The 13,505-nt window shown below is 56.8% G+C and overlaps 1 protein-coding gene across 1 annotated transcript in view; it reads right to left on the reverse strand.

The window, feature by feature from the left end:
* Positions 1–6,484: 6,484 nt before the first annotated feature.
* The window catches only part of LOC104301512 (rho GTPase-activating protein 39), a 63,473-nt gene continuing 56,452 nt past the window's right edge, over positions 6,485–13,505 (reverse strand). The window contains exons 6-10 of the mRNA XM_054173464.1: positions 12,232–12,305; positions 10,720–10,919; positions 9,611–9,702; positions 8,911–9,080; positions 6,485–7,198 (exon numbers count right to left, since the gene is read on the reverse strand). Coding sequence (XP_054029439.1) covers positions 7,004–7,198; positions 8,911–9,080; positions 9,611–9,702; positions 10,720–10,919; positions 12,232–12,305 — 731 coding nt within the window. The 3' untranslated portion in view covers positions 6,485–7,003. The remainder of the gene's footprint in view (positions 7,199–8,910; positions 9,081–9,610; positions 9,703–10,719; positions 10,920–12,231; positions 12,306–13,505) is intronic.

The following is a 13,505-nucleotide window of genomic DNA, read 5'->3' on the forward strand; positions in this document are numbered from 1 at the left end:
CCGAGCGGCGCCCGGAGGTGCTGTCACCGCCCAGCCCGGGCTGCTCCCACGACATGGAGCTCAGCGCCGTGCCGTGAGCAGCACGCCCCAGAGCCCGCAAAGTATGGCTTAAAGCAGCGCGGTCCTGTTTCTGTAGACCAGGCTGTGTGTCCTCGCTTCGCTGACGGAGTCTGAGCTATAGCCTAGGAATTCATGGAAAGAGAGGGGCCTGATAAAAACAGCACCACAGGAAAAAGAATGTGGCACAAAATGTAGTTATCAGTTTGGATTGACTTTTTTTTTTCACCTGGAAAACAAATCAGATAGGATTTGGCATTGGAGGTTTCTAGAAACGAGGGGAAAAACGACAGAGAAACTTAAACTAGAAACCAAGTAGCTTCAGAGCTTGGAAGAGACAGGTATTTATCTCTTTCATCATTTAAAGAAAAACACATCAACTTACCACACCTGCTGTGAGAAGGCAAAGTTCAGCAACCACTTCCTTCTCTCCAGAAATAGGACTTCAAGCTTCCTCGATTCTGAGATGTGGAGGAAAGCTTTTACTCTGCTGTCCCCACCAAGCACACAAAGTGATGGCAGTACAGGGATGAGTCTATGCCAATTTATGATGCTTCTCCATCTGCACTGCCTAGGATCACTATCTGATGTCCACAACACTGGCTCATGCTGCTGAAGCCTAGAGATATTCGATGTACCTCTGTGTGAGCTGAGCATAGAGCAGCAGGTTCCAGCTGTACCTGTGTGAGCTGAGCATAGAGCAGCAGGTTCCAGCTGTACCTGTGTGAGCTGAGCATAGAGCAGCAGGTTCCAGCTGTACCTGTGTGAGCTGAGCATAGAGCAGCAGGTTCCAGCTGTACCTGTGTGAGCTGAGCATAGAGCAGCAGGTTCCAGCTGTACCTGTGTGAGCTGAGCATAGAGCAGCAGGTTCCAGCTGTACCTGTGTGAGCTGAGCATAGAGCAGCAGGTTCCAGCTGTACCTGTGTGAGCTGAGCATAGAGCAGCAGGTTCCAGCTGTACCTGTGTGAGCTGAGCATAAAGCAGCAGGTTCCAGCTGTACCTGTGTGAGCTGAGCATAGAGCAGCAGGTTCCAGCTGTACCTGTGTGTGTGAGCTGGCCATGGAGCAGCAGCTTACAGCTGTACCTGTGTGTGTGAGCTGGCCAGAAAGTGGCAGCCTTTCCCCAGGAATCTCTCTGCTCCTGTTTTGCAGCCACCACAGCTAGTGTGCTCCTGCCTGCCTCAGGCATGGCTCATTCAGACCTGCGACCCTCCCACAGGGTCATTTCCCCAAACATCAAGGAAACTGTAATTGCAGAGGAGGAATTAATCTCTGCAGCTCGGGAGGGGTCTCTGTGCCTTTTCTGAAAAGTCATTGTGCTTCCTCCAGCAGAGCCTTTATCCATGGTCAGCAGAATCAGCTGCCTGCACCCCACCTGGCTCACTGCTGGGGAGCCACAGGAGCAGGATGCTATGTGGGACAGAAGAGATGGAGCCAAGCTGCCAGTGGGACAGGTAGAGCACCGCTCTGCCTAGCCTGGTGCAAGCCAGCATCGAAAGCAAGCAGAGCAGGGCCAGTGACAGTGAGCAGATGAATGTGCAAGTTACACAGTGATCTGAGGTCATTCCAGGGTTTTGAGTCAGGGATGGTTCACCTGGCTCAAGCAGAGACCCAAGGTGAGATTTGAGATTAGGTGACAACTCTCTGTAGAAGGAGGAGCTCCCTGTGAGGCTTCTCCCACACCTTCCCTGCAAAGCCAGCTCTATAGTTGTGCTATCACAGACCTGGCCTTGAGCAGACAGCCACACTGATGGCACCTCCTGTGTCTGCTGGAGAGCTGAGCTGCTTGGCCATATCTCAGCAGGGCCAGTCACCCAGGGGGCAAAGGTGCCTGAGCAGCCTTCTGCCTGCATAGGTGGCACTGGGAGAGCTGCTGAGAAGGGCTGTGGCACTGATTGTTAAAGGAAGATTAGCCAGCCGCAGCCAGACGCCTGCGAGGCACCTCTGCACTTGACCTGAAGAGGGGCCGGGGGAGCAGCCGGGCCTGGGGGAGCAGCCGGGCCTGGGGGAGCAGCCGGGGCCGGGGGAGCAGCCAGGCCTGGGGGAGCAGCCGGGCCTGGGGGAGCAGCTGGGGCCGGGGGAGCAGCCGGGCCTGGGGGAGCAGCCGGGGCCGGGGGAGCAGCCGGGCCTGGGGGAGCAGCCGGGGCCTGGGGGAGCAGCCGGGGCCGGGGAAGCAGCCGGCAGATCTCTCCAGTCTGGAATCCAAAGGATCCGCGCACGCTTTCCGGTCACTCTAGTGAAGAGGTTCCCCGGACGTAGTGTCCAGTGCCAGTATCTCCTGGGCACGAAGAGCCCAGCCGATCCCAATGCCAGCTCCCAGTATGGGCTTCCCCATCAGTGAATGCACTGCGGGACCTGAGCTGCCGGCGGGAGGAAGAGGCCTTTTTGCCTTTCCCCATCCAAACACAAGCGGGAAAGGGAAAGGAATGTTGCGCTTTTGTCTTTCCCCATCCAAACCTCCGCAGACGTGGGAGGGGGAAGGGAGTTTTACAGAGCCCTATGCCAGGTGTCCACCCTCAGCCAAGGGGTGAGGGCAGGCACAGCCCTGCGGAGCGGCGTGGGAGAGCCCTGCAAGCAGACAAGCAGACACTTCTGCATTAGACCCCTCCCATTGGGCTAGCTGGGAGTAGGGGCAGGGCTGTAGCACCTTCATCTCCGTGTCCTCTTTGGGACTGTCTGCCTGCTGGTGACAGAGGCCCTGCCCTATAGGCCCTTCTGTGGTGCCAGGGGTCCAGTGGTCCTTCTGCACGGTTATCCTGTCGAGAGGGGGGAGGTTACACCACAGGGACACTGCCCCATCTCACTGGGCACCCTTTGCAGCACCTCTGTCTTCTCCCAGAGGCTCCAAGGCGAGTACCTCAGAGCAGAAACAATCCAATAGCAGGAGGGCAGTCAGTCAGCTGCACCACTGCACCACCTTCGGTACCGCTGCGGCTCTTACAGGGTGCTTAGGGTAAGTTAGCTGCGCTGTGCTGGGGCCAGGCTCTGCTTTGGGGTTCATGTGTAGCTCCCGGGGTCGTGCCCTGCTTTGGGGTTCACAGGTAGCTCCCGGGGTCGTGCCCTGCTTTGGGGTTCACAGGTAGCTCCCGGGGTCGTGCCCTGCTTTGGGGTTCACAGGTAGCTCCCGGGGTCGTGCCCTGCTTTGGGGTTCACAGGTAGCTCCCGGGGTCGTGCCCTGCTTTGGGGTTCACGGGTAGCTCCCGGGGTCGTGCCCTGCTTTGGGGTTCACGGGTAGCTCCCAGAGTCGTGCCCTGCTTTGGGGTTCACAGGTAGCTCCCGGGGTCGTGCCCTGCTTTGGGGTTCACGGGTAGCTCCTGGGGTCGTGCCCTGCTTTGGGGTTCACAGGTAGCTCCTGGGGTCGTGCCCTGCTTTGGGGTTCACGGGTAGCTCCCGGGGTCGTGCCCTGCTGTTGGGTTTTGTGGGCAACTCCCGGGGTCGTGCCCTGCTTTGGGGTTGGTGCCTTGCAGCGCTCTGGTGCAGCCTTTTGTACTCAATAAAGCCGTCCCTCTCTGTGCCTGATTGATTCCTTATCAAAACGAGCTCACTGGAACAAGCACTCAGCACCACAAGGGTGCAGCATCCATCAGGACACCGGCAAGTCTTGGACAAGCTGCCGGTGCCTCCTGTCTACAAGGACACAAAGAGAAGCTGTGTCCAAGCTGCCCTTCTGGCACAGGGTCCTCCCTCTTATGCTCCTGGGGCTGTGGATTCTTGAAGCAGTCCAGCCAAGGTGACAGCAGGAGCCAGCCCAGGCCTGTGAGCCTGAGCTGCAGCACCTGCTTTGTGGGCTTTTTTGATTTGGCCACAATCAGCTCATTTACAACAAAACCTTGGGGAATGATTAGACATCAGGCTGCAGACATCCACCTAGGAAAGGGCTGCAGGAGGTTACAATGCTACTGGTCCTCCTTCTTGTTCTTCTGAAGGCTACAGGCCACCTACCACCCTCCTGCCAGCAAGGCTGGTGTGAAGACCAGCACAGGTGACTAAAAGCTGCTGGAAGGAGCGACCTGAGCAGCCCTTGCTGGCTTTTCCTGTCCTTAAGTGCTGCCAAGGCAGTGGTCACACCTTAGGCATCAGCACTACCCACCAGGCCCAGGGCAGCAACCACAGGGTGCAACAGGGGCAAGGTCAGAGTGCTAGCACAGACAGCTCCCAGTTGCTCCTTGGAGCCGGGGCAGAGAGCAGAGATTGCTCTGGTCTGAACACACAACTGCCCCAGGGTCAGCCCAAGGGCCTTCCCAGCTACACCTCCAGCAGCAGAGACCATACAGGAAGACCACACATGTGCCCACCTGGATGGGGATGCCCACAGCTGCTGGATGTGTTCCTCTTACCCTCTGACTGCCCCGCTGCAGACCTACTGCCTACAAACTCCTCTAAATCCCTTTCTTGATCCTGAACGGCTCCAGAAGACCTTGTGTCCAGCAGCGTTGTCCTTTGGCTTTAACCTTTTCTCTTCCAAGTTTCACGGAGTAGCTGCATGAGAGTTAAGAACAAAAGCAGCAACCCACTGCTTGTTTTCCAAGCGCTCACCTCACGCTGACTCTCAAATGCTGAGAGCAGTGACAGCCAGGCTGGAAGCTGCAGGCAGCCGTGGCCATGCTTCAGCAACTGAAAGAGAAGAGAGGCAGCCACGGAGATTGTGTTTATTCTTACACCAGAGGAGAGGTTGCTTTACTGACTTGTATTTACAAACCTGTTGGCAAAGAAACCAATATCCAGTGTCACTTGTTAGCCTATTGTAGAGCCCTGGCAGAAGCATCCATTTGTAATAGCAGCAAATGCCTACGGGTTGACTGACTGCTACAGCTAAGTGCAAGGAGGAACATGGATCACCTGCAGGAACGTGGATGGCTGTGGGTGAAGCTCAGCACAGGCACATGCATCTACAGTCCACAGCTGGGGCAGGCACCACAGGGCTGTTGCAGCCCATGGTGGAGCAGGACATGGCAGAAGCCTGTTCAAGGAGTCATATCTCCATACACTGGCAGAGCTGTAACCCCCTGCCTGTCTCTACAGCTCTGGGAAAGCAGCCCCACCTCTGCAGGACAAGCTGGTGAGGACTTCAGGCCAGACCACGTTGAATGGCTGGGCTGGACTGGGTGTGTGAAAGGGTTTCTGGCACCTTTTTGAGTGGCATGTTTGACAGAGCTAATTCTGACATGAGAGCAAGATTTCCTGGCCCAGTGGACCACAGAAGCATCTGGTACAAGGGGAGGAACCACAACCCTTGTTCAGCTGGGCACAAACTGAACTGCTGCTGTGGACTTCATCTGAGCAAACACATGCCCAGAAACTGATTCATGCACATCAGAGACCCCAGCAGCCAGCAGGCTCAGGGCACTCTCTGCACATGGCACCTTATGCCCAAACTTTCAGTACAGATTCATCTACTAGCTTTAAAATTCCCTGCTGGCAGGGTTCAGCTCCCCACTGCAATCAGGAGAGGATGATCCACGTCCCCACTTGTAAGAGAGAGGGATGCAGAAATGCAAAGCATCCTTGGGTGCTACCAGCAGACTCAGCATTGCATGAGTAATGCACACACAGCTTTTGCAGCAGACCAGCCCCCAGCATGGAGAACACTTCAAAGGAAGAGGAGAGTAATGCCAGGATGCTCAGAACTGGTTGCTGCTGTTTGCTGAGGAACATGCACCAGTGCTGAGGGGCTGCAGGAAATCCACACTGCCCCTGAGCCATGCTGTCCTTGCTGTGCCTTGCTTCTGGCAGCACAGAGAAAGCTGCAGGGTTTAATAGCAGCAGTGAGAACATCGAGATGCCCACTTGACACCACCCCTGCACAGACTCTACCACACCTCAGCTGCTCAGACCTGCCCCTTCCCTTCCCAATCCCTTTGCAACTCCTGTGGAAATCTGGTGGGAAGAGCGTAGATGCCACAGCTGGCCCCAGGCAGCAGCAGTATTTCAGAAGCTCAGAGCAATGCTGCTGCTCTGCCAGAAAGGGCATATCCAAGCTGGGGGCCTTCACAGCTTTCTTTAGACATGGACTGAAGCAGGAAGGGGGTGAGGGGGTGCTGGAGCCACGGGGGCTGCCTTGAGCACCATCTCAGATGCTCTTCAGGAAAGCTGGTGTCAGGTTATGCTGCTGCTAGGCTGCTGGGGTTGCCCCTCTCAAGGCTCTGGCCCTCATTAGGAGGATGCCAAAGAGGTGGTTCATCTGTTGTCAGGTGCATGGCCTTTCTTCTGTCCCCACCAAGGACTGGGTGGGTGCTGGCTTAACTCAGCTCAGGGCTAGTCATGCCTGCTGACCACATACTACTGTGCAGCTCCAGAGCTGCCTATAGAAGGTGAGGTTGATCCAGCCTAGCAGGGCTCTCACCAACTGCCCCTCTTTCTGGGCAGTGCAATCTGCTTCCACTGACCAGGGCAGTCCAAGGAACACCTCTGCCTCAGCAACCCCCCCCCCCCACTTTCACACCCCACTGCCCACAGCATCGTGGGTTGTCAGAACAACTCTCACACCCACAGCCAACAGCCTGCAGACGTGAACCAGGCTGGCTCCATACCACTGGGATTGTCTCCAGAAAGGCAGCAACTCCCCCAGGACCACAACACAGAGTGATGGCCACTTGCTGAAGCCAGCTCTGCCTCCAGAAGGGAGATGCAGAGTCTCACTGTCCCGGGTAGCAGTTCCTCATAGATGTCACAGCCCTTTCAATCACCAACCAGTCCTGCAGCTCCAAGGAGGGGACTGCCTTGCTGACACAAGGGAAGGCCAGGAACACTGAATCTGGCCTGGCACGTCCAAGGACTTCCTGGTGCTGAACGGTCTGAGCCTTCCAGGAGTTTCCAGTCCTTGTCCTTGAGGTTAACCTCCTCAGGGGCTAACCCAGGGAGTAACAACAGCAAGGACAACAGAAGAAACCTAAGTGGAGGGCAGAAGACCTGTGGCACCCAGAGGCTGCAGAGAGAATGTCAGGGGCTCAGAGCAGCCCCTCGACGGCGCTGGTGTCCAGGTGCACGATCAGCATGCGCAGGAAGGACATCTCCTTGCGCGTGTTCTCGAAGATGACGCGGGGGTCGTCGGACTGGCAGCGCAGGCAGTTGGGGGCCATCACCATGGCCAGGTTGTTCACATCCATCTTTGTTCTGCCCACGTTGGATGGCCGAGCAAAGATCTGCAGAGAGTAAGAAGACATTCAGCTGGGGTGGTAGAAAAGGGCAAGAAACTCCTACGGCTGGGTCTGGGCAGGCAGGGAACACCTTGCAGCTCTCCACCTCTGGCACCGGCCGCATGCTCTTCCACAAGATCACAAAAAGTTTATTGGCCCCTTAAGGGACAAGGCCAGCAGACTCTCTTCCATCAATCCCACCTTAAAGAGATGCTTCAGGATCACAGAATCACAGAATGGGCTGGGTTGGAAGAGATATCCACAGGGCATCCAGTCCCCCTCTGCAGTAAGAAGTGAAATCCTCAACTAGATCAGGCTGCCCAGAGCCCTGTTGGGCCTCTGCAAGAGACTGAATCTTGCCTCTCTTGGTGTGAGCCAACAAAGATAAAATCACCTTTGCTCCTTGCCCAGACAATAGCTGATGTGTATTGGGACCAGGACTCTCTGGAATGTGCATAGACAAGATCATCTCTACCCATCAGCTACCCCAGGAAGGGAGGATGGTGCAAAGGAGAATGGATTCACCACCTGGACACATACCTAAAAAACTGTATAGAAGACCTGAGCAATACTGGCTCAGGAGAAGGAAAAGACCTGGGCAACGCTGCTCTGAAGAAAAACGAAGGCAATACCAGGAGAGACAAGGACAGAGACATCATCATGGAGCCTGGAGAAGCAGACCAGGAGGAACCCTCTCTCTGTGTCCTAAGTTCCGGCTGCTGCAACTCATGGAGCTGAAGAGGCTGCTCAGAGGCCTTAGACTTCGGGAGCTGTCCCTTCGTCCTCCAGCAGAGGACAGCACAGCCAACAAGACAGCAGCCTTCTTCCACAGACCCAAACCGTCTTGGGGGCTGAGGGGTGGTAATATAATTCCTTTCCTCTTCTCTCTCCCTCTTCTCCCTCTCTCTCTCCCTTCTTCTGTTCTGGCCACTTTATTCTGTTAATAAGTAGCCTCGAGGGCTGTTGATATTTTGGCCTCGTTTCTGCCTCTAATTTCCTAACATGGGAATATTCAAAAGAGCTGAGTCTCTTACCCTCTCTGGACTGAGACAGCCTCACCTCGAATATCTCCAGGCATGGGGCCCCAACCACCTTCCTGGCAACCTATTCCAGCGTTCCACCACCCTCATGGTAAAGAAATTGTTCCTAACATCCAATTCTAAATCTGCTCTGCCCTGGTTTGAAGCCTTTGGCCCTGGTTCTGTCCCTGCAGGCCTTTGCAAACAGTCCCTCTGCAGCCTCCTTGTAGCCCCTTCAGGTACTGGCAGGTGTCCCCAGAGCCTTCTCTTCTCCAGGCTGAACAACCACAGCTACCTCAGCCTGTCCTCATAACAGGTTCTCCAGCCCCCTGAGCATTTTTGTGGCACTCCTCTGGACCCTCACCATCAGGTCCAGGTCCTTCCTGTATTGAGGGCTCCAGAGCTGGACACAGCACAGCAGGTGAGGTCTTCCCAGAACAGAGCAGAGGGGCAGGATCCCCTCTCTCTCTCTCTCCCCATTTCTGGCCACGCTGCTTTGGATGCAGCCCAGGCTACCATTGGCCTTCTGTGTTGCAAGCGCTTGTGTCCAGCTTCTCATCCATCGGCACCCCCAAGTCCTTTTCTGCCCCAACAATGGCCCACCACAGCTGTCCCACTAACCATGTCCTGTGTGCTCCAGGGTCCTGGCTGGCAGCAGGGCACAGGGCAGCAGGGCACAGGGCTGTGGGGGCTGCCTACCTGCAGGAAGTGTATGAGGTAACACAGCACCAGCCTGTTGAGCTCTGGCAGGTGCTGCACCACGGCCACGGCGGCGTCGGGGTTCTCATAGTTGCTGATGCACTCTTTGTAGAACTGCTGGGGAATCACAGGCTCCTCCAGCTCCCGATACCAGAGCTTGAGCAGAGAGGCTGGACAGAAAGCAAGGTGCATGAGAACAGCTCTGGGCACCTCCCCACCATCTTCAGAGGCAACCTTGGCAGCAAGATGCAGCACCTCAGGACAAAGGGCAAACGAGGGATTCTGCACTTGTGCTGTTTCACCTTATTTCAGTCTTGGCTCTCAAGTTCTCAGGCAGCCAAGCTGGCCAGTTAGAGAGGAATGCTGGCTCTTATCTACCTGCTCCTCCAGAAGCAGCTCTGGGGTTGCCTGAAGGTGAGGACAATGACAACTTGGAGCTAGCTCCTGACTGACTCCCAGCCACTCTGCCCAGCTTGCACAGCCTCACTGTGCTGCATCCAGCTGCAGTCAGAGGCTCCCTGCTGCCCCAGGGCTCCTTCCATGGGCAGTGCTGGGAAAGGCAGTGGGAAGAGAAAGAATGAACCCCCAGGTGGTAAAGACAGCACAAGCAGCAGCACACCTCCAGGGCTGCTCCTGTAGCCTCCCCTCCATGCTGTGGCATGGCTGAGGTGCAGCACATGCGCCTGTTGCATTCCCATACCTGGGATGTTTGGGTCACTGAGGCTGCTTGGGATTCTCCACTGATCCACCTGCAACTTCAATGCATTGACTTCATCTATGTCACCAGGTACCCTGCCAACAAAGACAGAGCAAAGGTTCTTTAGAGAGCAAACAGGGCAACGTGCCTGGTATGGCAACTGTCCAGCAAACTGGGGCTCTGAAGCTGCTTCTGGGGCCTCAAGGAGAAGGGAACAGGCACCAGTGACAGCTACAGAAGCAGCTCCTCAGAAACCAGGTTGCCTGCTTTTAGATGAGGACTTAAAGTGGGGGGGGGTAGAAGAAACTCATCTCCTTCCTACTGCCTCAGACATCAGCTATTATTTGTAGTCAGCAGTGATCATTTTCTGTACCTAGGCCTCTCTGCTGCACGGTCAGACCAAAGATAAGAAGCTTCTCTGGCTAAATATACCAAGACAGTCGAAACCCTCAAAAGGCAAATGTGCATCTTTTGCTAGCTGCCTTAAGGCAAGTTTGGCTGCTGACAAACTAACAATAGAAAACAAATAAAAAGAACAACCAAGAAACCAAAAACTAAACCCAAACCAGAATCCCCTACATTCACCGTGCAGGTCCTTTGTCTCTCTTGACTCTGTCTTGTGCACCAGCAAGTCTGGTGTGCTGCAACTGATGAGCTGCTTCTGCAGGGCTTCAAGAGCTCAGCCCCTCCCTGCACAGGCCAGCTGCTACTGCTGATGTTAACCACAGCTCAGAGCCTTGCCTGGGTACGAGCTGTCCTGCATAGTTCAAGCCACCTCTGTGCTGATCCCTCTGTGTCAATGCATGCAAATGGACTAATGCTACTTTCAGAAGCGATTCCTGAGGCTGGGAAAGGTTGGGCTTTAGAATAGAATAGACCAGAGCAGGTTGGAAGAGGCCTTCAAGATCAGCACATCTAACCTATATCCAACACCACCTAATCAACTAAACCATGCAACCAAGCACCCTATCAAGTCTTCTCCTGAACACCTCCAACGATGGTGACTGCTGCTCTCATGGAAGATGAAGCAGCTGGAGGTCCATCTTGACATCTTGGCTTCGTGGATTGACACATGGGCGGCTCAAAAATTAAACAGCACCCTGAAAGCTCACCTGAAAATCCCCTCTGTCTGCTCTCCTCCCAGAGCCAAGACCTGCTGTGACAGCTGTGTCTGCACCCAGGGCAGCTTGTTGCCTGGGTACATGTCCTGCTGCCGCAGCATGATCTCCTCCAGAGAGCTGCCGAAGAGCGAGGGAGTGACGATGGCGTTCCTGGCGTGCGTGATCTCCTCCACCGTGGGCTTACGGAGGCCCTGAGGACAGAGAGGAGAGCTCAGTGCAGCTGGGGCACAGGCAGCCCACGAGAGCACTGACCTAGGGATGGTGGTGGCTAGCAGCCAGCATGGAGGGGGCTGCCCATGCACACAGACACCTCGCTGGCCTGCTGGCTACCAGCTCCTAAAATCACAGGGGTTCAACCCAGCAGGGCCCAGAGCAGCAGAGGAGCTGCTCTTGGGAGAGTCTGGGCTGCTCCTGGAGGGATTCTGTTGCTGTGTTCTGCACATCCAGGGGACCACTCCAGCTACAGCTCTGCCTGCTGGGATGGTAGGAAGAAGGATGAGACCCAGCCTGTCTCTGGCCATGGTGAGGACAGGAGAGGGCACACGTACACCAGTGAGCTCTCAATGCTGCTGGAACTCTCTGAAAAGCAGGCACCACGACCTGCTGCTTCTGAAAGATGCCAATGATTGAGAAGGGCTTTGAATCTCCCATGGCAGAGATGAGGAGAAAACCAGAGCACTGCCACAGGGCCAGGGGCTGCCCAGCATTGCCTTTGGCAATGACCCTGTGTCCAAGTGGGAGGCACAGCAGAGCAAAGCTCCTGTGGAGCCCTCGGGGACTGCCAGGGCTGCACCCATGCATGATGCCTGCCCTGGCTGTGCCCATCCCTCCCCCACCATGCCCATCCCATCCCAACTGTGCCCCTCAGGGTTGCTGGGAGCATGCACCTCTCACCCCTCCCAAGGTACTTCAGCTAATTGCTCACTGTACAAGGCTCCAGGGGGCAGGGAGGCCCCAGGAGAATGTGCAGAAGTAAAAGCACAGATCTGTCTTGGAGCCCTAGGCTGGACAGGCTGAGGCTCTCTGCCAGCTTTCACAGCCATGTGCAGAGCTGTGCAGAAGGAAGAGAGCAGGAGACTCCCAGAACACAGAGGCTCCCCTCTGTGCCAGCCATCTCTGCTGTAGGATTTTCTGAGCTGGGAACGAAAAACTCTGCAGTAATCCAGCTGCAAGACCCAGGCCATGCAAGCTCTCAGTGGCAAAGGGAGACTCTTCTCTCACCTGAAGTATCCAAATGACCTCTGCATGTTTATCTCTGCAGCTAAACATCAGGTTTGTCCTATACGCCCCTGAGGCCAGGGAGCACCCAGCTGCTGCATGGCTGCCAGCACAGCAGGCACTGCTGTCTGCCAGGAGGATGGCAGCACCTGGGCAGCAGCCTTCTGAGACATGTTGATGGGGAGATGAGCAAGCCTTCCCCTCCTGCCCCACCTCGATTTCCCATCAGAGGAGCAGCGGTGACCGAGCAGCCGCTGCGGGGAGCCGCGCGGTGCCGCCGCTCACCTTCTTGCCCCCGGTGACAGCGACTTTCTGCAGCTTCCGGTAGCAGTACTGGGCGTAGGTGCTGATGGGCAGGCCTGGAGGGGAGCAGAAAGAAGCTGTCAGTGCGCAGCACCGTGGCACCCACCCCGCCCTTCAGAGTGCACGACAGTTCGGGTTGGCACGAATGGCCACGCTGCTCCTGCACAGCCTGTGGTGCAGGCAGGGCAGAGGGACTGCCGGAGCCCTGCACTGAGCACCCCCTAGCCGCCTGGCCCTGCTGCCCCACGACAGGCAGCAGCATCTTCTGCATCAAGGCTCACAGCTCTGCACCTCCCAGCCCTGCTCCTACAGATCTCCACCCCTCACACAGGCAGCCTGAACCTTGCTGGACTCAACATGAGGTGCCCATTGGGCACTCTAGCCTGGGCACACAGGCAGGTGTTGAGTCCTTGTGCCCAGGGGCACAGCTGGAGCACAGACACAGAGCTGGGTACATAGCCAAAGAGCACACAGAGCCAGCCTCCTGCCGGGCAAGACTTCAGTGTTTTAAACTGTTTACAATTCATGAACTGCAGTCCTGGGATACTGAGAGAGGCAGCAGCAGAGAAAGGTGTGAAGGGCTGGAAGAGGCAGCACCAGCACCAAGCTCAAGATACAGCAAGTGGCCCAGGAAGGTGGTGGTGTCCCTCTCATCTTCTCCAAGCCCAGCAGCAGCCTCCAACAAGCCAGCCCCATATGATGAGGCTCAGGTGTGCCTGTGACAGGGGGAAAACTGCACACACTGCAGCGTGGCACGTCCCCCCACAAGCCCTCCACGTCCCCCCGCGAGCCTGGCACGTCCCCCCGTGAGCCGCAGCCCTCCACATCCCCCCGTGAGCCTGGCATGTCCCCCCGCGAGCCGCAGCCCTCCAGGTCCCCCCGCAAGCCGCAGCGTGGCACGTCCCCCCATGAGCCTGGCACGTCCCCCCGCGAGCCGCAGCCCTCCACATCCCCCCGTGAGCCTGGCATGTCCCCCCGCGAGCCGCAGCCCTCCAGGTCCCCCCGCGAGCCGCAGCGTGGCACGTCCCCCCATGAGCCTGGCATGTCCCCCCGCGAGCTGCAGCCCTCCACGTCCCCCCGTGAGCCGCAGCGTGGCACGTCCCCCCATGAGCCTGGCACGTCCCCCCGCGAGCCGCAGCCCTCCACGTCCCCCCATGAGCCTGGCATGTCCCCCCGCGAGCCGCAGCCCTCCACATCCCCCCATGAGCCGCAGCCCTCCACGTCCCCCCGTGAGCCTGGCACGTCCCCCCGCGAGC

Source organism: Dryobates pubescens, chromosome 26 (assembly GCF_014839835.1).
Source record: "Dryobates pubescens isolate bDryPub1 chromosome 26, bDryPub1.pri, whole genome shotgun sequence".
NCBI lineage: Eukaryota > Metazoa > Chordata > Aves > Piciformes > Picidae > Dryobates > Dryobates pubescens.